Source organism: Dermacentor andersoni, unplaced genomic scaffold (genome assembly GCF_023375885.2).
Source record: "Dermacentor andersoni unplaced genomic scaffold, qqDerAnde1_hic_scaffold ctg00000041.1, whole genome shotgun sequence".
Lineage (NCBI taxonomy): Eukaryota > Metazoa > Arthropoda > Arachnida > Ixodida > Ixodidae > Dermacentor > Dermacentor andersoni.
Window position 1 is genome coordinate 4,776,768 of NW_027314754.1, and position 26,070 is coordinate 4,802,837.

The 26,070-nt window shown below is 46.1% G+C and overlaps 1 protein-coding gene across 3 annotated transcripts in view; it reads right to left on the reverse strand.

Annotated features, from left to right (window-relative positions):
• Nucleotides 1-23,092, reverse strand: part of LOC126518106 (uncharacterized) — a 71,747-nt gene extending 48,655 nt beyond the window's left edge. Inside the window, exons 1-3 of one of the 3 annotated variants that reach the window (XR_008609792.2) lie at nucleotides 22,887-23,092; nucleotides 14,423-14,501; nucleotides 11,743-11,936 (exon numbers count right to left, since the gene is read on the reverse strand). Coding sequence is in view for 1 of the 3 variants with exons in the window: in XM_055064721.2 (XP_054920696.1) it covers nucleotides 22,887-22,979 (93 nt within the window). In the remaining 2 variants the exon portion in view is untranslated. Of the gene's footprint in view, nucleotides 1-11,742; nucleotides 11,937-14,422; nucleotides 14,510-22,886 lie in introns of those variants that run through there. The other 2 variants (XR_008609791.2, XM_055064721.2) reach the window with 2 other exon arrangements.
• Nucleotides 23,093-26,070: the final 2,978 nt, after the last annotated feature.

Genomic DNA, 26,070 nt, shown 5'->3' on the forward strand with positions numbered 1-26,070 from the left:
GTCTTTCTGTCAAGCCGTTAGTCTGAGGGTGGTATGCAGTGGCCTTTCGATGACTCGTGTAACTCAGCTTGAAGATGTCGTCCAGAAAGTTTGCCGTAAATGCCGTCCCTCGGTCAGTGATGATGAATGACGGTGCGCCATGCCGAAGCACAATGGGATGCATAAAAAACTGGGCAACTTCAGATGCTGTCCCGCGTGGTAGTGCCTTCGTCTCAGCGTAACGCGTCAAGCAGTCAGTTTCGACAATGATCCACTTATTTCCGGAGGAAGACAAGGGAAATGGTCCAAGAAGGTCCATTCCAACTTGATCAAACGGCGTATGCGGAGGGTCGATGGGTTGTAGAAGGCCGGCAGGCTTGAAGAGTGGTGACTTGCGGCGCAGGCATTCACGGCATCCTTTCACGTAGCCTTTGACGCAAGCAGACGCAATCGACGTGACCCCCGTCAGCTTCGAAGAAGTCCGTAGGTGAGGCAGTGTTCACTTGGCGTTCGCATGATGGTGTCCGCTGGCGAAGAGTCTGCTCCATGGTGATGGCCTCGGAAAGAAATTCTGACAGTCTTTGGAGGACTGCGCACGGGACCGCCGAACAGCTGCTCTTTCACTCCGCGCATCCGGTACCGCACCTTCTTTTCTTCCGACATGCTGGGGTCGGCGCGTCGAAAGAGACGCGTCATGTCCTCGACATACATTGCGACACCTTCGTTCGGCATTTGTATACGGGACTGGAGATCACGCTCAGATCGCTCTCGGCGATCAGGGCTCGCATACGTCTCAAGAATCCGGCGTTTGAATTCTGCCCATGAAGTTAGGGCATCTGCACGGTTCTCATGCCAAACGCGTGCGCCATCTTTAAGGCTGAAATATACGTTTTTCAGTTTGTCTTCGTCATCCCACTTGTTGAACGCAACACATTCCTAGTGCACCAGCCAATGCTCAACGTCCTCATGTATGGCGCCGTGGAAGGGATTCGGCGTTCGCGGATTGAGTAGCGTACAATGAATCGGCGTTGTGCCTTCCATACCATTTGGGCTGGTCGGAGCTGCCATTTTCTCTGGGAGGAGTCCAAACTCAGGGGCTTGTCCACGGATCCTTCTGCTGGCGTGGTGTACAGGCGTAACTACCGGTACGGGGCTGGAGCTCCTGCTGCCCGGAGGGGTTTGGTGCATAGATTAGATTACCCAGCACCTACACCAGTTCGTCACGCGCTAAGGCAAGAGTCAGCAGCAGTATCAGCAACCAGACACGAAAACGTCAGACACAAAAAGGATGGTTCTCCAGCTGGCGCGAGATCTTGGACTTCGTCGTCTTCAATCGCCGTTCTTGCTGGGCACGCAACGCTGGCTCAAAACACCAGGTGGCAATATATTATGTTGGTTTAGTGCACTACAATCTGTTCCTTGAAATGTCTTTCTTCGACTTTGTTCAGTAATATTATGTTGGTTTAGCGCAATACAAGCTGTTCCTTGAAATGTTTTTTTTTTCGACTTCGTTGAGTAACATTATGTTGGTTTAGTACAGTACAAGTTGTTCCTTGAAATGTTTTTTCCGACTTTATTCGGTAATGTTATGTTGCTTTAGTGCAATACAAGCTGTTCCTTGAAATGTTTTTTTCTACTTTGTTCAGTAAAATTTGTACCTGATATTGAAAACTGCTGCATGTAGCATTGTGTTGAGCCCTCGAAAATACTCCAACTGGGCCTTGAAATTCCTTGAATATCTTTGAATTTTCCCCTTTTGAGTCTGTACAAACCCTGAGCCAGACAAGCCACAGGAGGACAACTGCCTACCATCCGCAAACGAATGGCCTCAGGGAGCGCCTGAACAAGACCCTCGCCCACATGCTAGCAATGTACGTCGACGTCGGGCACAAGACGTGGGACGGGGTCATGCCGTATCTAACCTTCGCTTACAACACGGCGGTGCGAGAAACAACACAGGTCACGCCGTTCAAGTTGGTTTACGGCAGGAACCCGACCACAACGCTCGACGCCATGCTGCCGTACATCACTGACGAGGAGAATATTGACGTTGCTACCTATCTCCAGCACGCCGAAGAAGCCCGGCAGCTCGCCCGCCTACGGATCAAGAACCAGCAGCCTACTGACAGCCGACACTACAACCTCCAACGATGCTTCGTCCAGTACCAGCCCGGCGACCGTATTTGGGTATGGACCCCGATACGCCGACGAGGACTGAGTGAGAAACTATTGCTACGCCATTTCAGACCCTACAAGGTCATCCGACGTATTGGCGAACTGAACATGATGAAAGGCCATAATCTTATAGGTCCGAAATGCATCGTCAGTGTGTGATAAGCACGGAATGTTTGCAATGTATCGAACTATCTCTTGTGTAACATGTGGATTTTCATACTATTTGTCATAGCAGTTAACTATAATAGACTGCAGTAGTTGATAGGTGACTGGAAAAGTCTGTGATATATTTGAATTTTGACAGATATCGGAAAAATTGTGCGATAACGTGCCAGTGCCGGGCCCACCCGCGGTGGAGGTGAAGCAGGCATTAAGCACTCCCATTACGTGGGCCGACCCCGAAGATTGTACAGGGCCGGCCCGACCCTCGGTGGAGGTGAAGCAGGCGTTAAGCACTTCCCATACGTGGGTCGATCCCGAAGATAGTGCAATGCGGGCCCGACCGGCGGCTGAGGTATAGCAGACTTTAAGCACTCCCAATACGTCGGCCGATCCTGAAGATAGTACAATGCCGGCCCGGACCCACGGGTGAGGTGAAGAAGGCGTTAAGCACTCCCCACACTTGGGCCGATCCGAAGATACTGCAATACCGGCCCAACCCGCGGCAGGTGTGAAGCAGGCGTTAAGCGCTCCCCATACTTGGGCCGATTCCGAAGATAGTGCAGTACCGGCCGGACCCGCGGCGGAGGTGCAGTTCGCCATTAAGGGGACCACATAGACAGCTTCGCTGGTCATCCTTCTTCACAGAGTGGATGGTCACTGAGATTTTTTAGTAAATGAATCTTCCACTGCTGTTTGGTGCTTGTCTCTAGGTCCCAGTACTGTAGTGCGCGCTACACGATGTATCACGGAGACGCCGCCGCTGGCGAGTGCAGACGCAGACGAGGCGACGCGCAAGGGATGGTGGGTAAGCTCTTTATCCGGTTGCATGGTGCACGTGAGCGTCTTCTTGCCCTGGCGACAGGGCTTGTGGTACAATTGCGGTTTGGGGCGTCTCTCTGCACCTTAGAGGCGTGCTCGCTCACGGAATCAGTGGCCCACTGCAATTCTGTTGTTGGTAGTCCATATTACAGTAACTGAAATTGTTATTGCAAGAGCTCCACATAAACATCTCTGCTGCAAATTGGGTTGTGATTCCGGAAGGTCGCACAAATCTGCAGTTAGTTTTTCTTTTTCAATAATTTATTAACCCGTAAATAAACCCCTCTGCAACGTTTGCCTACATAAACCCTTATTATTTCCCACATTTGCCCAAGAATGCTAACACTGCGACTGATATTTTTCGGGAAAATACGTGATAACCAGCACATAACGTTTCTGAGCGCTTGTAGTGGTATTAACGGCTTGGCCCTAAAATACTTGCATTCGCACAGAAGAAACACGTTGTAACTAAACGTTTAATTATTCTTTTTTTTTGTTCCGAGGCACTTTTCGCTCACTAAAAACAACTACAAAACGGAAACTCGCTCATTGTTAAAGCGGCATCTGGTTTCATGGTAATGGTAGCAAGAGAATTCTCACCTCTAATATGTCCTCCGTTATAACTCGGACGGCAAGCGAGTATACGGCGTCGTCCGGCAATGAAATGTGAGCTCCCTTTTGTTCTCTTGGTGTGAAACGGGTTTTTCCCGCGTACCATATGCTTTTGTCGCGAAATTCGGCCGCAATTCGCCATTCATATTGACCTGAACTCCACTGGGCCGTTAATTTTGCATAGCCTCTGAGGAAGAAAGAAAGAAAGCCAAAGATATAGGGACTATAAGAGATGCACAACTCAAGAATAAATTTCTTTATTTCGTTATTTCGCTGTAATAGGAACAGATAGAGTATTCGCTGAAACCTCTATTTGCGTACTAGAAGACAAACTTGGGCGAGTCGGTCGTGATTCATGTTTCGGAAATTAACCGCGCAAAGCAGACAAGGTCGTGTTCTTCTTCACCTTCGCCCTTGTGCGTTTTGAGCTGTTAATTTCCGAAACAAGATTCTATCTGCGTTGTTTCACTCTAAGAAGTCAATTACCAGAAGAGCCCAGCGAAACCCAACTCATGGTGAATGTCCACCCATTTTCATTGAAGCAGTGTGGCGACATACCGTAGTGCCACCTCCAAAACGCTGCTGGGGGCTCCTGTCTCGCGCTTCTCACTAGGCACGTTGTGCAACCTAGCGGCGCGGCCAAGAAGTACGAGATTGGCGCGTGCGCAAATATGTATTCACTCTGAATTGTCTCACTATATATGACGCGGGTTCTATTTCGCCTATGCATGCCTCTAACGATTTCCCGGCAGCCTGGCACACGCACACACGCACACACGCACACGGGCGCGCGCGCGCGCGCACACACACACACACACACACACACACACACACACACACACACACACACACACACACACACACACACGCACACGCACACGCACACGCACACGCACACGCACACGCACACGCACACACACACACACACACATACATACATACATACATACATACATACATACATACATACGCACACGCGCACACACACACACACATACATACATACATACATACATACGCACACGCGCGCACACACACACACATACATACATACATACATACATACATACGCACACGCGCGCACACACACACGAACTTCGGTCACTGGGCGTGGTCAACTGAGTATGTGCCGCTCTTCAGTGAAACTCTTTGGAGTTAACTCGGGGCACTCGGTATGTGCCGCTGGGTATGTGCTCCCCTTCTATAAACATAATAAACGCCAACTTGGGTGGCTCGTTATGTGCCACTCTTCAGTGAACTGCTTCGAGGCTACCTTGGGGCACTCGGTTTCTGTTAGTGGGCATTTGTCGCGTTCGAGTGAACTTCGCTGACGCTACCTTGGGACAGTCGCTATGTGCAACTCGGTATGTACTACTGGGTCGGGCCGCTCTTCAGCGAACCACTTTGAGGCTGCCTTGGGCACCTCGTTATATGCTACTGGGTATGTGCGCCGCTTCAGTGAACCTATTTCACGCCAATTTGGGTCCTCTGGGTATATTCTGCTATTAGATTAACCTCTTTGACGCTAACTTAGGGCACTGGTTGTGTCGGCCGCTCGGTGTGTGCTGTTCTTCATGACACCCACATGGTGTCGCGGCTAAGGTGGCGTTCAGGGCATGGAATTCACAAAGCCCATCGACTACTGCTTCGGATTGCAGAAAATGAAGGAAAAAGGGTTCATTTAGCTTAGTTACATGGCTCCAGTTACGGAAGCCTACTTAATGCTGGAGCAAGTTAAACGTTCAAGTTCACATCAGCACCCTCTCTCCCATTCACGAAAAGTCTCCGCTTTTAATACCGCCGTCTTCCCTAGGTGAGTCGACTAGGGAATCTGAAGACTGTCCAGCAGTAAATCACAATCGTTCACTCTGTTGCAATACCGCGCACATGCTCTCAACAACCCCCAACTCTGAAGAGACAGGTCTGGAATCGGTGGCGAGAAAGCAACCGGCAACACCCAGTTCGTCGTCGTTGCCCGCCTTCTTTTCATACTTTTCTCAGGTTTCTAAGTTATGGTGGGGTGAGCGCCTTTCGTGGTACCCTTCAACAGTCGGTGTCTACGCTGCGTTGACGCCTGGATAGGAGGGATGGTGGTTTGACTCGTCGGAAACGTCTAATTAACTCCTCCTCTCAGTTCGTCGTCGTGGTTCCCTCCTTTTTCTCCTTTGCTCAGGATTGTAGGCAATGGTGGGGCGAGCGCGCTTCGTGGAACCCTTCAAAAGTCGGTGTCAACGCTGCGTTGACGCCTGATAGCAGAAGTGGTAGTTTTATACGTGGAAAATGTCAATTAACGCCTTTGTGGTGTTGAGACGAAACAATGGGTCACTAAATCTGTGCCACTGTGCATGTCCCGCTCTTCTGTGATTCTCGGGGAACCTTTATGATTCCAAATTTCTTCACTCAGCATGGGCTACTTTGTTACTCGGTGTATGCTTATGGTTATGTGCCTCTTTTCAGTGACAGCAAAAATCTTTTAAAATTTCTCCGGCGCTGTGCGGAATTGAACCCGAATCTTAAATATGGATGCAATCATTATGAATATGCAGTAAAGTGGTGTCGTGGAGCAGAAGTACAACACCGGTCTTCCAATCTGAAGGTCTGTTTCGAATCCTTGTCCAGTCCACTAGACTTTTCAAACTACACTTTTTAAACAAGGCGCGTCGCTTGATGTTGAAAAAAAAATACTGAGGAGCCAGTGGTGCTATAATGGTACAAGTGCAACGAAATTAGGACGGCTCACTAAGCTTAAACGAGATGCTCCTTCACTCGAACAAGAATTGGCCTCTCTGCTGTAGCATTCCGCCACTACCTCCCTTATCACTCTTTGGATAAGGCACGTCCCTCGGTCCCCAGCAGCAGCGGAGCACCTGACGAAGGCGGTGGTCAGACCTGCCACAAAGCAGAAGTTGCAATGATCTGGATCCGGGCAGTCCGCCTCTGGGAACTGAACCTGGCAACGTTTAACACGCGAAACCTCTCAAGTTAGGCTAGCTGAGCATGCCCAACTCGACATACACATATATATCATATATCCATCCAAGACATACATATATCCTTGGCATGGCCTGGGATATTCTTCGCCTTGGTGAAATTACAAGAACTGATGAAGTTAATTCAGTGCAAACTACACTCCACGTCCTCTGCTACTGAGGTCTTCTAGATAAGAGAGAATACAGGGTAGGATTTCTAATTCTCAATGACATATCGTGCCACTTTGTTAAATTCTACAGCCCTAATGACAGGGTAGCTGTCATTATACTAAAGCTAAATAGGGGATTTGGAATCATGGTGGCACTAGCAGACGCTCCAACCTCCATTCATGATCATGAAGAAATAGAACAGTTTTATGAAGATGTTGAATTACTCTTGCAAAAGGTGCCAACTCAGTATCCATGGTCATGGGCGACTACGATGTAAAAGTGTGTGTGGAGGGGGGGCGGGGAGAAGGAGGCTTGAGGACAAGCAACTAATTGGCATTACAGCATCGCTTTTAGGAACACTAGAAGAGTGGTGTTGGTATAAATCACGGAAAGGAATATACTGACTCCCAATAATAACTACCTTCTTCACGAAGCACAGAAACAGGAAGGGGACCTGGAAAAGCCCTAACGCAGAAACAAGCAATAAATTAGAATTCATACTCTCGGCCGATACTAGAATAGTGCAGGGCCATAGATAAGGGAGGTGTAACATTGCTCTCAATTAGAAGAAAGAAAGAGCAGAATTAGTCAAGAATACGCAAACCAACTTAGACGCCGTACGAGTAAAATCAGACTTATTCAGGCTGGTCCTCACAAGCAAATATGCGGCTTCAGAACAGGAAGATGAAGGTAACATGGAGGTAATGGAGGTAACCCTAACTAGGCTGATTTCAGCAAGTGAAATTCAAGTTGGAGGTAGGGCTCTGAGGCAACCAAATAGCAAGCTCTGCTAAGTACCAAAGGACCTTATAAAACAACTATGAACACTGAAAGTGTCTAACTTTACAAGAGGATAAATAGAATCCGCGGCACTGTCGAAGCTGATAAACTAGAAGAAAGTGAGTGATATTCGAGATTATAACGTGGGAAACATTCAGGAAGCAATACAAGATGTCCCAGCATGAATTCTTGCGAGGAAAACTTGACATAAAACAAGGTCAGAGGTATGCAGTGAAATATAAGCAGGGTAATATCATCACCAATATCGGCGATATAGTAAAAACAGCAGAGGAATTCGATACTGACGTGTAGAGTACCCAGAGCCGCCACGCAACCTTAATTTGAAGCAGGGATCAATTATTATTATTATTAGATCATTATTAAAGATGAAAATAGAAGGACTTCCCACTACGTGTACCGGGGAAAAGCGGCAACACGGAATACCAGTCCATCTAATCAAAGATGAAGGAGATAATATACTTGAAAGGCTAGCGGCCTCTTACGTTTAAGGGGCCGCTCGCTTTTCACTTCAAGTCGCGTGGCATTGAGTATACTCAGTGCCTGGAATTGTGCCAATTGCTGGAAGAATGCCAACGTACTAATCCATACGAAGACATACATCAAATAATTCAATTATAGGCTCACTAGCTTGCTTTCAGTATTTTATGCAAATTTACCAAGATAATTCCCAATCGAATCATGGCAACATTTGACTTAATCAACCAAGAGAGCAGGCTGGATTCCGGAAGAAATAATTTACAATCGATCATGACCATGTCATCAAACAGGTAATTGAAAAATCTGCAGAGTGCAGTAGACCTCGATATAAGGCTTTCATAATTTATTAAAAACATTTGATTCATTGCATATACCAGCAGTCATAGGCATCGAGTTATCAAGGAGTAAAGGAAGCATACATCAATATCTAAAGAAATATCTACAAAGACTTACAACTACGTTAATTCTGCACACAGTGAAAGAATAAACAGGTCTTTCAACGACGCCGTCTGTCTGTGGAGCGAGCTGACTACGACTCTACTCGGGCTTTCCCCTTTTTCCGGAAACACCGAGGCTGTTTATTGCTAGGTTCCGGCGGACCTCGTCTCCGTGGGCATGAATGAACAATTGTTCATACGTGGACCCATGCCTAAGACACATATGCAGTGGCGGATATCCAGCGGAACATACATCAATGGGCAACAGATCCAGTGACCCAAGTTGACGTCACACACGTTCACTGAAAAGCAGCACATGCGGAGTGGTACATAGCCGACCTGGCGGGAAAACGGTTACACACAAACACAGACAGACAGATGTGTTTGTCACACCTATTGACAGACATATTGGCTGGCGCGGACAATCTGTTTCGTGCGGCACGTTGCACACGCGCCGGCTCTGGCTAATCTGGAGATCGCGAGAGGCGTCGGTGACGCGTGGGCTCGTTTCACGCCAGCTGCCGCAGATAGGCCTCCCAGTTACGCTGGAGCCATCTCGGGGCCATCGTCGCCGCACATTTTCATCATACCCTCCTCCTCCGCTTTTCTCCTCACTTCTTTTGTCCCCGGCAGCGCTTTGGGTTCGCTCTTTCGTCCTTCGTTGTGCTCGTTCGCTCTGTTACGCCGACGCTCGCGGCTGGAACGGGCGCCCAAGAGCTGCGCTCTAAAACTGCGCTGATCTTGGAAGCTGTGTAACGGAAGCTGGTGACTCGGCGGGCCTATTCCTGACGTCAGCGCAACATGTGTGTCCAAGTAACAATATTAATGTTGTTTGGACCGCAAGCGGATCCTGAAAGCAGTGCATTCTTGTTCTCTTAACAATTGCAGCCGCTCGAGTGTAGTCTGTGGACCAAGGATGCACGTGCGCATCCATTCGCCAAAGATCGGAGGCCGAGGTCATTTTAGTACTGACGTCGAACGAAATTGCGCTGAGTTAACGTGGACACTGAAAGGCTGACAAATACGGCATTCCTTCATGATTCCGCGTGTCTTTTTTCACCGAGCGACTTGCCTGGGACATCACTGGGAATTTCGGGGGCGGTATACCCTATGGCGGCTTGTGTCCGGCTTATGGCGGCTTGTCCCTCTCATCGGTGGTGCAATGAGTATGGTGTACTTGCTTCCCCTTTCCACGACCACCTCAAATCGTGAGTGTAGAGCATGTAGGTTAAACGTGTGCGAGGCAAGACACAAGGGCAAGTGTCAATTCGGCCCATTTATATTAAAGCTTCATTTGGCAGCCTGCGCTTGCGCTTTTCACTTGTCTTGTCCCCGTGTAACCTTCCAGTTGTACATTTACAATTATCAATCAGCAACTTGTCCAATTAGCCATCCTACTAAGCATCTCAAAGCCATCGTTTTGCTCAATAAAGTCGTTTTCTATCTCTCCAAGGCCGTGCCGTCGCTTTGTGTTAACCTTCTCCTCCTCGACGTCTACATGACCAACGGACCGGCCTAATATGACGTAAACTGTTTCCCTGGCAAGTGATCACGGCAAGACGGAGGGTCTTTAAGAGACCTCTGCGTGTGGTTTGTGATCTCCGAGAAACATTTAGCGTGTGCGTTCCTCATGTACAAAAGCTCTGCGAGCGATGTAGCTACATGCTACGATGTTATGTAGAGTACTCAACATAGCGAGTTAGCTCACTACATCCACACTCAGAAAAAAAAAAGAAACGGTCGCAGCAACCATGCACGGGCTGCATGCCGTTAGCCTCATTCGCCTACGATGTCGCACTTTTCCTCAAATCTGGCTTCAGGTTACGTGAAACACTTGGTACAGAAAAGAATCATTCCAAGTAAATATTACGCAGAAACCATCCATAATGACTGTCGGAGTAAGCGAACAGCTTTCAGAATCCCATGAATTATTTCCGAAAGTTATTTTCGCAGCGTTTCCTCTCGTTCCTCGGCGGTCATTGTTGCCTCCCATTGAAACGGAGCATGCGTCACCTTTCCAATTTCTGTTCCTATTCTGCCAGTGATCACAGCAGCACGCGCGGCCACTGCATCGCTGACGCACCGAGTTAAAGCTCTCGTGTGACCTCGGCGCCTCTTTGACCAATCAGCGAGCTACAAAGACACCGCCACTATTCCTACTATCCCGTTGACCCAAATTCTCCCCCCTGGCTCCACCTCCGTGACAGCCCTCTTCTCTACACCTCGTTACTCTCTCGTTGTTCTATCAGATCAGACAATCCGCCCGCCGGCATTGGGGAAACGGTGTAAAAATCAGAGAAATCTATTCGCTTTTGTTTAAAGGTCCGTCGGTTCACCACGAGCTTCCGCTGGTGCGAAACATTAACGGGCGCTTACGATTGGTCCTTGTTGTAGAGGAAAAGGCGGATTGTGAAGCCCACGAACATCTTGTCTGGCCCAGTCACCACCTGCTCGTCTTTGTATTGCGTGTCGTGCTGGACAAAATAGGAACCATACATCAGAACACAAGTATATCACAATAAAAGAAGCAATGCCTTGTAATAATAGGCAGTTTTAGTACTGCGTACGTTGCGTACATAACGGCATTGCGTGCGTAAGATCGCTACGTCTTGCAAATTGCGCATGTGCCGAACGCAACACGCCCTTAAGAAAATATGAGGTGAGTTTCACATAAAAGTCTGATGACTTTTGACATCACAGCCATTAGACTTTCTGATGAGTTTCTTTGGAATTTTCTTGTGTATTTCTGTCATTCTAAAACACATTCGCCACCGTCTTTCTGTTGTATTCTTGATGAGTGTTTTTCTTGTGAGCATGAAATGTCTTCCTAATGTGCGCTCCAAAGCAGTTTTCTTGTGACTTTCTCATGTCTTCCTAAAGAATCTCTAATGAGCTTATACATTAGACTGCTGGTGCTCATAGCACTCCTATAACAAAATTGGCCACCACGTGTGGTAACATTTGCTCATGTGTCCCAATGGCATTCAGACCATAAAGATGTTACCTGTGAGTGACTGTCTTTGGTGCTTGATATATGTAGTCTGTATGCATGTATGTATGTTCAGCGAAGATGCAGCACTTTTGACAACGTGTACATGGGCCCGTTCATATGCTGCACGTTAGACATTACTCAACGAAACAAATTTAACAAAAACATTTATTGGGCATATCAAAGCTTCGTTAAATGCAGGAGGAGGTTAAATAAAAGGAAAACACAGTATCAGTCCGGTTACGGGTGTGATATTTTCCTTTCATTTAATCTCGCTACTTATCATTGAGGAGAGGCTGTTCTTGAGGTGGAGGATCGTCGTCTTGAAGTGAGTGCACGTGTACCCTGCACGGTACAAAGGACAGAAAACTTACAAAACTTGGCAATCAACCACAGAAATTCACGCTGTATCACTTGCTGCAGAACAATCTGGAGATGTAATAGCTAGTTCTGCGAAAAATTTATCTGGTGTCGGTTTACACAAAGTGCAACGTGGATCAGCTTCGGCGTGTGTACATGTTGTCAACTACTTCAGCTGTATCGGTTTCCACTTGACAAAGGACAGCAGTGTCTGTGGATTGCTGACGTGAATTAGAAAATCTCACAAATTACTTGGCATGGAAATGAGCATAGGAGTGTTTATGTACGGGCAACGCAATGCATCCCCGAGACATCCAAGTGCCAGTCGTTATAGAGTATTTGCATCAGCGACCGGCACAGTTCTCATACATTCCAAGCCTACTATGTCATGCCTGTGTTGGCCTCCGGTATGATGGCATATATCCCAATCAAGAAATACACCACACCATGTCTGGGGGTTTTTTGTCATTTACACCCGAGCGCTGCTTTCAGAGGGAGGGCACAAGTTGAAAGACAAATGTGTTGAAGCATGATAAAGAAGCTTGCATAAAAAGAATTTAATAAATTAACATGCTGATTGCTGTCCCAGGTCATTAGAGAGTATTCCTCTTTGTCATGCAATCATAATGAGCGTTGACTGACACACGTCCCATTTTTTGATGTGGTATTCCTCACTGATTTTTCTTGTATCAATCGGTTGCCATAGGTGAACAAAACAGATGAATAGTGCACAGCTTGACGTGTCAATGGATGGTCAAATGGGACGAGCACATTGCTGCTTTGAGTGAATTATGGTGCTCTCCTAGGCGCATGCTAAGGCACCCGCTAGCCTGCATGCCGGATGTACATTGGACTAAACACACACGTGATCAAAAGAATAGGCTACACTACCCCTGACAGATACGAGACAAATTTTGGGTATCTTTAACTAAGCAAGCCTCCAACGCCTGGGTGCTTTTGTCAATTCACTTCTGGACTGCAATGCACATATATTTCCAGCAAAATAAATTACGCAGCATATGCACAACAGTTCACAACTGAATTGAGAAAGGCAAGGAGGCAAGCGAGCCTTGCTTGGTCAAAGGTAGCACCAAATTTGTCCAGTACGTGTCAGAGACGCTGTACTGTATTCATGTCACATGTGGTCAAATGAACATAGGGCGGACTGGCTGGTGCCTAAATATGTACCTATGAGATCACCATATTTCACACAAAAGACCAGTATGCTCGTCCGACTTGGCCAGACATATCCGCAATGGAGCTTCAGGCCGGACTAGGATTGTTTATCTGTTTTGAGCCACGGCTGAAAGTTGGCAAGAGAAATCAGTCAGGCACACTGCATAAATAACAATGAGTGTGAGCCAGCCCCCATTATCAATGCATAAAGAAAGGCGTCCTTTGTAGATTACACGGAATATAAATTTGTCTGTGCCTATTTACTTACTTCTTTTTATGCGAACACCGTTTGTCATGATTTTATGCCTTTTTATTACAACTTCTGCCATCCCTCTCAAATTAACTGGTGCACAGCACAAGCGCACATCCAGTGCTATTTTTGTTAATCCTTCCATCAACTTAAACAGTCAGCTGTTAGCCAAGGTCATGTTGTATGGTCTCCCTTCCCTCGCTGCGTAAATTTTGTCCTGAAAAGTTAAATGAACTGACCGGCAAATTTAAATGGACACTACAAGTTTCGCCGAGTGGAAACGGCTGGTTCTCAGAAATGCACAAAAACAGTGATGCGTATCTGTTAGCAGCCTGTAGTGTGTGCCGACTAGCTGCGACATTGCTGCAGTAGACACACAACTGCTGCAATGCCTACCAGCATGAATAGGGGCAGCTTGCAAAGAAAAGAATATGAAGAAAGTGAGAGAAAATACAGCAAGCTTACCAGAAAACCTCACAACTTAAGTAACTGCAGCACAATGAATACTGGCCTTCCTATGTCATTTCAAGAAATTCGAGTTCATGAAATGTGTATTTGCCAGTGGCAGTTATTCTGAGAACAAGACAGACAATATTGTAAATATTAATGTTAAACAATGGTATGCACACTGCGTGCTTAGACCTGTGACATATATGGCACACTACACTTCGAATTCTTACATGGACAAAAACAGCACATGTGTGCAGCATAAGCAGAAAGGAAATTATGAAAATATATGCTACAGCATAGCAAACAGTTCCATACAAATAAAGCCAAAATAAGAAAGAAACACACTGTGTAATAGGCAAAAATAAAATGGACATGCAGCCAAGCGATTGATGCGAGAAAAATACATGCGAGGTGCAGTTTATCAGAACAAGATAATGTGTGCATAATGCCTACAAACACAAATAAGCAGCAAGTGGAATAAAGTTGCATAAATATTTAGCCTATTTAGCAAGAAGCATTAAGTAATATGTCGATACGCTTATCCACTAATGATACCGAGATCCTACTTTCGTGAACACGTACACTTAAAGCATACCTGACATGCCCATCCAGACTACACGCTGTGCTGCTGCAGCCATTGCCACGGGTTATGTGGACACTGTTGTGGGTCACGGCTTCACCACTACAAAGAGAATTCTGTGTCAACTTATAGCTGTGGCACAATAAGACTATCACATCCTGAACACATGCAAGGAGCATGCAAAAACAGTCACGAAAACAATGCCTGTACTGGTGCAGGGTGGCAACCGAGCACAAAGTCGAACTCACTGATGAATGTCACGATAACATGGACCCCTTCAACAAAGCAAAATTTCACACGCAGCAGCAGCAGCAGCGCATTACATCAATGTTTGTTTACATAACTATTCTAGAGTTTCTTTCATGTTTTTAAATAACTATCCCTTGTAATGTTTAGTTACGTCAAAGTTATGGCAACACCACTTCAAAACAAATCGGTACCAGTAGTACGCTGCGATTGTTTACATTTTTCTCTCCTAATACTGCTCGTAAACCGAACACCTTGTAAGTAGATATTATTTACAACGTCGAATCATTTATAAGCGAGGAAACGTCACTGCAGTAACAATCGGTCAAGAGGCAGATGAGTCGTTATGATGAGACTTCAGAAAAGCGGGAGCTCACGCACAAGCGCGCATAATGAACACGATTATTTCCGAACGTAATCTTTTTCATCAGAAGAAAACGCTTATCAAGATTTTAAATTCCGCATTATTACAATAAAGTCGCACGCACAACACGTGTGGTTAGCATGCACGGTTACTCACCTTTTGAATGGCACGACGCGGTCGAAAAGCGCCCTCCATGTTGCCGGTGCATAGTGGACGAGCAGTGGCACGCTAACAATATGCATTATTTCTTTGCGACGTCCATCCAACTTTCCACGACAACCAGAGACAAAGGGAACGCACTCCATGGCACGAACATTGTTGGTCCACATTTGGCTGGCGCGCCACGAATACGGCGAGTTTGCAGCGAGACACAAGCTGTCTGTCGCACTTATGCGCACGTGAACTAAGTCACATTTCGTTACAGCAAACACAAAAACACACGATCAAACAAGCACACCGCTGCAGCTCGCACGCCCGACCGACTCCTAAACGGAGCGACAGGATGATTGGATGGATGCTTTACTAGATTCTTGCCGCGTGAGCCGAGAAGCTGGTTCCTGCCGCTAGCTGCGGTGGCCGCTGCAACCTAAATCACGTAGCCCTGCCTCCGAGATTTTAGCGGCGTCTGTTGCATAGAGTTTCTCACTACATTACTTAGAGGGAAATCTGGCGCTGCTGCGCTGTAGTATGCATGGGAATGCCGGTATGTTGTGACTTCGAATTGGCATCGTTCTCGGAGAGACCGGACAATTTGAAGACGAGCTTGGCAAGCACCTTTCCGTCTGTCACAATGATTCATTTTCTACTAAAACAGCACGTAAAAAGCTGTTTTGGCTTTATTATTACGCAAAAACATGTTTTGCTTAACTATGAGAACTTGTTATTGCATGTACTATTATATGTTACGTAGGAAGTATCAGCGGGCCGCTAAAGTTGGAGAACGGACGACAAGGTTTGCGCTCGCTTTGGAACAGTTCGTCGTCTGTTCTTGCTTTTCTTCGCTTGGTCATGCATTGTAGGTGAGTAAAGATGCAATATGCATGAATGGAAACATTCTATGAAGATTTTACTTTAGGAACGCATTATTTGTGTAGCCATATCCACGTTTTAGACGAAGCCTCTAACAACACCAGTGAACACGAGCCTCCCAGAGACATATACGATCATTCCCATGACGGCACGGTGCCCCCTTAAGAAACTCCCATAGACGGTGGCGCCAGATTTCCCTCTAGGTGTTATGGTGAGAAACTCTATGGTCTGTTGCGATGGCGGAGGCAGAACCCGCGGTCTTTCGTCAAGCCATTGGTCGAGCGCGCGCCGGCCTAGTTATGGGGTTGCACTCCTGTCCAGTGGCGTAGCTAGGTCGTCTGGCACCCGGGGCCTATAGGTCTTCTGTCACCCCCCGCACCCCCCCCCCCCCCAGGTGCAGTTGAGGAAGGTGAGGATATCGACAACTTCCAGGTGTCTTCAGACGTATATACCACCCCCCCTCCCCATTGGCCCTTTGCACCCGGGGCCCAGGGCCCTCCGCAACCCCCCCCCCCCCCCCCCTTTGCTACGCCACTGCTCCTGTCGCTCATGCCTGCTGTGTTGATCGTTCTACCGACGAAGATTCCTCGAAAAACCCACATGTCTCGGCAGCGTGCATTTGTCGCATGTAGTATGTGCCAGAAATGTGCGCTGGTGTACGACGTGCTTCCAATCAAGTACTACAGTGCGTTCCAGCATATAGACGCTGCCGCTTACGCGCAGTTTTCCTTGTCATGATCATGTCAATTTGCACAATTGTCTGTCTGCCACTTCAAGACAAGTAACACAGCCGAGAGACCAAACTGCGCTGAACAAGGCATACGCTATTGGTTTGCACTGTTTACCAAATGTGATAACGGAGTAACACCAACTCACAGTGCTCTTTAAAAAGAAAATAAAATGACGTCGCTGTTTTGTGCCTAGCCCTGATAAATCGGAATCGTTTCCAGAGTACTCGGCGCTCACGCTGTGTTATATCATTTTCTTCACTTTTGTCTCTTTCACTGCCCCCAACGATGAATCTGAACGACTCCCACCAAAGGCCAAGGATCCGAGTGTCTTAATTAAATATATGCTAATTAACTGTACCTTAACATAGTCTTCATTAATACCAATGGTCAAGGGTTCGATTCCCACCAATAGTCATGGGTTCGAGATATTAACTATATCTTAATTAATTGTACATTAATTAGCATCGCCTTCATTAACGCCAATGTTCGTGGGCACGACAACCGCACAAAATCATAGGTTCGAGTGCTTTCATTAACTGTAGAATAATTAAGTATACCCTAATTAACATAATCTTTAACAACAAAGGCCGTCGGTTCGAGTGCCTTAACTGACTCTATCTTAATTAACAGTGCCTTAATTAACAACGCCTTCATTAACAGCAATGTCGTGGGTTCGATTCCCATCCAAGGTAATGGGTTCGAGTGACTGAATTACTAGATCTTAATTAACTGTGCATTAATTAGCTCCGCCTTCATTAACAAAGTTCGCGAGTTCGAGTGCCTCAAATAGCTGTACCTTAATTGTGCCCTAATTAACATTGCCTTCATTTTTTATTTATTTATTTATTTATTTATTTATTTATTTACATCATACTGTAGGCCGTGTGGCCCAAGCAGGAGGGGCAGGGTAACAAATAAAAAATAAGCGTACAAAAGGCACAATTGCAAAAATATGAAATTCAAGACATGAAACGATATAACACGAAACAGCAATGTTAGTTAGGAAATACTAATAATATGAGTTTGAATTCATTCAGGGGACACCAATGGTCGTGAATTCGAGTGCCTTAATTGACTATATCTTAATTAACATTACCTAATTAACATCGCCTTCATTAACAACAAAGGTCGTGGGTTCGATTCCGAGCCAAGGTAATGGGTTCGTGGGACTTAATTACTAGATGGTAATTAACCTGTCTTAATTGATATCGTGTTCATTAACAAAGGTCGTAGGTTCAAGTGCCTCATATAGCTGTATCTTTACTGCGCCTTAATTAACATCGCCTTCATTAACACCAATGGTCGTGGGTACGAGTATCTTAATTAACTACATAGTAATTAACTGCGCCTTAATTAAAACGTTATTTAACAAGCTTAGAATACTTTGTTTGGCGCAAAACGACAGACACAAGAAAGACGACAGGACAAATTTCGGTTCAAATTTTTAGATATGTTGACGATTTTCTTGTTGTGATAAAACAGACTAACAACGAATGCTCCGTGACGGTAGCTGATATTTTAACTCTGTTCAATGACAATGGCAAAGGTTTAACTTTCACACATGAGCTATCTAGGGACGGTAAACTCCAGTTTTTAGACTTGCAGCTATCCTTACAAACAGGCCACGCCTGTTGGATGTACTCGCCACGTGCACGTAAGGAACTTTTACCTTACGCGTCTGCGCACTCAAAGACTGTGAAACGCGCCATTGCTTTGATGTGTTTAGAATCTTCCTTAAAGAAATCTTGTCATCACTCTGCGAACATGAGTTTCATTGCACAGTTAAATAGGCTGCAGGCTGCTGGTTACCCAAGTGTGGTGGTGACGTCAGTCTCGGAGGCATTGCTTCAAAAACTGAAAGGGAAGCGGCACAAAAGTAACTGCATCACACAAAAGAAGAGGCCTGAAGTTGTGCCGTATTGCCACAGAGTGGCTCACAATCTAAAGAATGTCGCCACTAGATACCAAAATCCGGTAGTGTTTTCCGCTCCTCACAAACTGTCAATGTTGTGCAGCCGTATTTCTAAAACAAGTAAAAAACCTGTTTGTGAAAAGAACCACGTGAAGTTTGTAGATTGCAGCGTCGGTGTGGTTTATAAGATTCCCTTGTCATGTGGCAAAGCGTATGTAGGGCAGTCAGGCCGCTGTGTTAACGAGCGCCTTAGAGAACATGAGCGATCCATACCAACAGGCAGAGGTTTCCATTTGGCTCAGCATTGTAAAACATGCAAGTGCAAACCCATGTTTCGGGATACCACGATTTTGAAGAAGAGCCGTGACACAACCGCCCGAGAGTTATCGGAAGCATTTTTCATTCAGTCATTGGGGTCACAGTGCATTAGTGTGCCTTCCTTAACCTTGTACAGCGCTGAATTTGGTTTTTTGGATTCTGTCGCATGAGTGCGCTCTTGGGATCGGATGTTGGTGGCTCCACCACATGGTGCTCACTGCGCATGTTCCTCTGGTTTGAGCGGTCTATAAAGGAGTGACGCAATAAAATGATGTCAGTTGAGAGTAGCGCTTTGTCCTGTCGTCTTTTTTGTGTCTGTCGTTTCGCGCTAAACAAAGTATTCATGGATTCCCACCAACTAGCCCGCCAACGCAATGTGCTGAACAGGCTTCGACTTCCACTAAGGGTCGTGGGTACGAGTGCATTAATTAACTATATCATAAATAACTGTCTTAATTACCTGTGCCTTAACACCAAAGGTCGTGTGTTCGTAGCCTTAATTACCGCCAAAGGTAGTGGGTTCGACTCCCATGAAAGGTTGAGAGTTTGTAACCTCTTTCTACATCGAGTGCTACCCGCCGTGGTTGCTCAGCGGCTATGGTGTTAGGCTGCTGAGCACGAGGTCGCTGGATTGAATCCCGGCTACGGCGGCCGCATTTCGATGGAAACGGAATGCGAGAACACCCGTGTACTTAGATTTAGGTGCGCGTTAAAGAACCCCAGGTGGTAGAAATTTCCGGAGTCCTCCGCTATGGCGTGCCTCGTAATCAGAAAATGGTTTTGGCACATGAAACCCCATAATTTAATTTTTTTTATTATACTATGGACAACCACAACAACAAAAAAGAAGCTTCTCTGTCCACCGTAAGTTTTCTTCAACTGTGCCTTGCGTAGACGAAAACAAACATATTTTGAACGTAATTGTGAAGGTTGCCTGCGTTTAGCGGGTTTGTAGCGGAATTTGGGGGCTCGATTAGCTGATTTTTCTTTTTGTTAGTCGGCAACACTGGTGCTCGTGCTCACAGGACCACATCGCCATCCGAGTGTGCGAAACAGAGTGTTGCGAAGAGGACTCTTTACCTTATTGAAACAAGCGCGAAATGACAAAAAAAAAAAACATTCTCTCCTTACAAGGCTGCATAACCGATGTAATCGAATGGCAAAGGAAGGTTAAACTTGTTTCATATATATCAAGGCGGCAACATACCGGCTAAAACAAGATAGTAACTGGTCAAGACGCGTTGCTGGCTGGTGGGCTCATTATAGTGGCAAATGGCGCCAGAGAACAAGAAAAGAGACGGACACGATCACAAGTCTCAATAACAAAGGTTCATTTCTTGGACGCGCAGAATTTCTAATGGTTGTACAAGAATTAACCGAACACACCTTCCGTTCCCACTTTGCAACCAGCAATTAATTTTGACCACCTGTGGTTCCTTCACGTGCACCCAATGTATGATTTAAAGGCGTTTCGAATTTCGCCCGCATGTAGCAGTGCGGCCGCCATGGCCAGGATTTGATTCCGCACATTCGGGCCAAGCATTGCAGTGCCAAGACCACTATACGCCACCAGGACGGGTTAACGGGAAGTGAAATAGCGGGAATGGCGGCTACCGGTATTTTAAGCTAGGAGACAAGAGCTCAGTAGATCCACTGAATGCGCTTCACGCTGCAACGTGCCACGGTTGATATTTCTCGCTCTCAATTACCTCCTTCAAAAGAGAGGGGGGGGGAAGAGTTAACGTAATCCTTTAGTCAAATAACTTCCACTAAAATGTTCAATTAAACTATGTATTTCATATGGAAACATCTAGCTCACTGGAAAACAAGGGGAGTCTCAGAGTGCTGAAGTCTCTTCCTGTAGTAGTTGTTCAAATTCCATAACATGCATTACTATTCCATACAGTAAAGAAGTTGCCTACATCTCAAATAATAGAAAGTCGGAAAATACGCATCTAAATAACAGTACTAAACCTATCATCATCATCATCATCATCATCATCATCAGCCCATTTTATGTCCGCTGCGGAACGAAGCCCTCTCCCTGCGATCTCCAATAGTCCTGTCCTGCGCCAACTGATACGAATTTGCGCCTACGAATTTCATAATTTCATCACCGCACCTAGTTTTCTAGCGCCCTCGACTGCGCTTCCTTTCTCTAGGCACCCGCTCTGTAACTATAATGGTCCACCGATTATTTAATCTATGCACTACATGACATCATCATCCTCATCATCATCATCATCAGCCTTGTTACGCCCACGGCAGGGCAAAGGCCTCTCCCATACTTTTCCAGCTACCCCGATCATGTACTAATTGTGGCCATGTTGCCCCTGCAAACTTCTTAATCTCATCCGCCCACCCAACTTCCTCCCACCCCCACGCTACTCTTCCCTTCTCTTGGAATCCAGTCCCTAACCCTTAATGACTATCGGTTATTTTCCCTCCACATAACATGTAGAGCCCATGCCCATATCTTTTTCTTGATTACAGCTAAGATGTCAATAACTCGCGTTTGCTCCCTCACCCAATATTCTCTTTTCGTATCCCTTAACGTTACACCCATCATTATTCTTTCCATAGCTCGTTACGTCGTCCTCAATTTAAGTAGAACCCTTTTCGTAAGCCTCCAGGTTTCTGCCCCGTTGTTCAGTACGGGAAAGACACAGCTATTATACACTTTTCTCTTGAGGGATAATGGCAGCCTGGTGTTCATGATCTGAGAATGCCTGCCAAACACGCCCCAGTCCATTCTTATTCTTCTGATTATTTCCGTCTCATAATCCGGATCCGCGGTCACTACCTGCCCTGAGTAGATGTATTCCCTTACCACTTCCAGGGCTTTGCTACCTATTGTAAATCGCTGTTCTCTTCCCAGAGGGTTAAACATTACTTAATTTTTCTGCAGATTAATTTTTAGACCCACCCTTTTGCTTTCCCTCTCCAGGTCAGTGAGCATGCATTGCAAAGACGACGTCCACTTCGTTCGACTTAGAAAGAATCGTCATACAGTGTGATACTGTTCGCGTCCATTACACGGGCAAAGAAGGCAACTTCTCGCGTCCTGTTGCATTTGTATGGAAACATGCTTTTCGTATGCAAGTGCCGAGCACATGCTTCTGAGCTTCACAGATACCTCGCAGTGCTACGCAAGCGCCTTTGGGCGCATCAAATTAACTAGCTTACCACTTAGCACTTAGAAGATCGACCACATTTAATGCACCTTCATTGTTCTTGCAGTGAAATATCGACTTGAAGAGCAGATGAACGATCACATCACTGAGCTTCCGCTTATATTATTATATGATGCTTAGCAGACGCTCTCGCCTTTGATTGGCGCCGGCTACTCCTTTTCACATAGAGATATTAAAAATACACCACTTAAACGCCTTTAAAGGAAACGTCACCTCCAAAACCACAGTAACATAAGTAAACGCGCATATACTGTGTCTAGCGTAACAGACCTACTTAACCGGCTCCTTCGGCCCTATAGCTATTATAGCGCCTAAATGCATTCCAGTCTGTTGGGTGTTTACTCTGGCGCTATAATGGATCGAGGGTTCAAGTATCAAATAAACTTTTACGTGGCCGCTTCCCAGTGTGCGCTATAGGATCGTATACCTTAGGTTCATCTGCAATGAATCCTGCTTTCCATTTTCCATATTCCTTAACGTACAGCACATCGCCATTATCGTTCGCCTCCTCAATTTTCCTTTATGCCTGTTTGTAGAGTAGTGAGAGAGAGAGAGAAAGGTAAACGCGACGGGAAAGGAAGTGATGTTAACTGGAGGAGATTCCGGTTTGCTACCCTGCACGGGGGGAAGGGTAAGAGAAAATGAAAGACGGAAAAAGGGAAAAGTAAGCATCTGTACTGCTTACGTGATAGAAATAGTGGTGTCCCTCCTTTTGCATGATGTCGACCATATATTGCAAGTACTCCTGCGGAAGGTCGTGGAGCTTGGATATAGCCATGGCTACTTCGGTTTAGTATAGAGCAGTGCGCGAGTTGAAAAACTACCAAGGAGCGTTCGGGGCTGAGTAAGCTCCGCTGGCTATTCGTGGACGGTTTTGGAAGCAGCGCTCGCGCTCCCTTGGCAGCAGCACACAATGGGGTAATTTTCTAGTTTAGATGAATGAGCATAGCTTGTCGAGCCCCATAGGTTCGTTTAGTGCATTGCGCAAGTGTAACTTTGCGGCAGCCTCGTCAATTGACGCTAACGCATGGTAGTTGACGCTGCCGTAACTTTTCTAGCTGCGAATAGCTCGATCTTTTTGCCGTACTTCGAGCGCTAAATTTACTGATCATTCATAGCCATAACGATGTCACTTCTAGCCTTTGCGCATTAGAAACCGTGATACTAGTACGGCACTAATGATCACTATGACTGGACAATAAAGTCTCGATTTTCAATTATGGTGCAAGGTGTAGAACTTCCAAAATCATCTGTCTTTCTTTCTTTCTTTTTTACTTTTTTTCGATGATTTCTTCATTTATCGAGAAAGAATGACCGACTTTCACTGCACGAAAATCGAAAACATTTTGCAAATAAACGCACATTATAGACTCTGTGCGAAACAAAGGTCTCGTAAAGCGGATAATTAAACGTTGTATTACTGTTTCGCTTGCGCATTGCGTTTTAGCAAAGCGATCACGTGCCTTCCCGGCCATCAGCAAGACACGGAAACTTATCACGCGCCCCACACGATCTACACTGTAAACAAAAATGTGCGTGCTTAGAAATTTTCGTGGATTTTTCGCCCGCGAAATGTCCATTCCTGAATGTTTACTGCAATATATGTGGCAGTATAGCAAAATTTCAAAATTTTACTGCGGTCTCTACCTGCCGTAGCATAAAAGCCAGGTGACAAGATCTTGCTACGTATTAAAATATTCTGTTTTCCTTTGTGTAAACCTAGAACAGGCGGTTTCAAAAAGCGCCCCTCACCGCACGACCTTAGAGATGGCACGCCGCCTGCCAGGTTAGCATATTAGCTAAGGCCCGCCGAACTCAATTGGTCACGTGGCCGCTTCCCCAGAAGCTGTTCGCTGTGGCGGCGACTAGCGTCACTGCTCACGGCTTTCACGTACGTGAACTGCTTCACGCGCCACAGTTTCGCTGGATTGTAATTTCTTTGCCTACTGCCTTCCAAAAGGTGTTTTAGGCTTGCCGTACGCTCACTGTCTCTCAGGTTCGTGCGTGTTCGCTGTTATCACTTCGGCGACAATGATGAGTTCAGTGCAATGGCGGTGCTTGAAATCGCGGGAAAACAGTTACGTACGACGCCGAAGCTGACAGACGACTTACGATGTCAGCCCAGGTTTCTGGAAGTGCTTTCGCGCTGCGTGACCACGACGTTTGTGTTTGAATGCGTGAAATGCGCCTTTTATATTCACGTGAGCATGCCGACAGCGTACAACGTACGCTGTGATGTTTTAAACGAGCCGCTTTGTGATGCCAGAAGCAACCACTGCTCGAGGAACGGCGTCCGCGCTGGTCGCACATGAATGCCATATTCGGATTTGCTTGTGATGCTGCGTTGCCGGTGAGGCTGACCAGAGTGCAACTTTTTTATGTATGTTTATACTAGCATGCTCGCCCACGATAAATGGTAGAGCATACTCTAAAGAACTCTTACTGAGCGAGCTGAATCTGATGGTTTAACGCGGTTGTTATTGCTTCAACGTGCTGCTCTAAGCATGTGCGCACACTGACTTAGCATATCTGCTGGCTGCGATTGTGAGAATTTGTTCGATAGAATAGTGATATAACTTTGTTTTACGATCGAGAGGCAATCCCTGTCTGCCGAGCAAGCAGTGCGGTCAAAAAACAAATGTACGTCTCCGCACTTTTTCATGCACCATGGTTTGTTACGTGTCATATTCAGGCGTAATGAAGGTTTTTATTTTATACAACGACTAAATATGCATTCGTAGCTATACCGTGGGGCTATGTGGACTTCTTCCGTCGCAACCTCATCGGTTGTGATGGAACAATGCTCAACATTAGCGTATCTTTAGCGCTTTCTCAACCGGTTTTCTTGCACACGTAAGTTGTACACGCAAAAAAAGTGATACTTCACCTTGGTACTGCTTTCCTTGATAGTAAGTATTGTAGTCTTTGACAGCCTGTAACTTTCCTCGAACATCTCATGTTTCTCGGAAGCTCATGTACGCACTTGATCATTGTGCTCTGAAGCACAATGACCGCCTCTTCATTACCCTTTTTTATAGAGATACTTGATGACGGCACCATGCTCGCCAACTAACTTGTAAGGCTCCCATGCTGGTAGAACTCGAGATGGTTATAGCGCTAGAAACGAATTCATCCAAATTTCTATTCACTTGAAATACCTCGGATCCGTGTATACCTCCAAAAGGCATCAACGAAGCACTTCATTCTTACATCTGCCTCAAGCTCACAAATATGCTACAAAGCGGCCACTGCAGGCGTACATTCAATTGAGAAAGTTTAGAAAAACTTATACACGGGGCTCAGCCTGAAATTGCGAAATTTAAACGCGATTACTTGAAAAGTGCTCACTTTATCTGCTTAGGCCAACGATGCTCGCTACTGCATCCTTTTTTTATTTGGGAAGCTTCCTATGTAGCGGCGTCAAGTTTTCAAAAAATATTACCCCCTACTGTCTTTTGCTCGATAGCTTCGCCTTTGCCTTCCATTGCTCTTTCATCTTCTGAGTGGCAAAATTAATCATGATGGGTGGTACGCGATTGGGGTGTGAGGGCAACCTGCGAATCCTGTTAATGTCAGAGTAAGTCATTTCCTGCAGCCGCAGTGTCTCAGCCAGAGAGCTTTTACTACGGCCAACAAATTTTCATTTGTTATTACTAGAATGCCGTGAACCTCTAGGTTCTGTCGCCTAGTGTCTTGCTGGGCTTGATTCTGCTTTTTCTTCAACCGTGGTATTCCTTCTCTTGGATTTTCCGCTTCGATTTCGGTCACCATTTTGTGAAGAATACTTAATGGCTCGTGTTTCTTGAACAAGCGCGTTACAAGCTCATAATATTTATCTATCTGCGCAGAACTCTCAATGATATCAATCA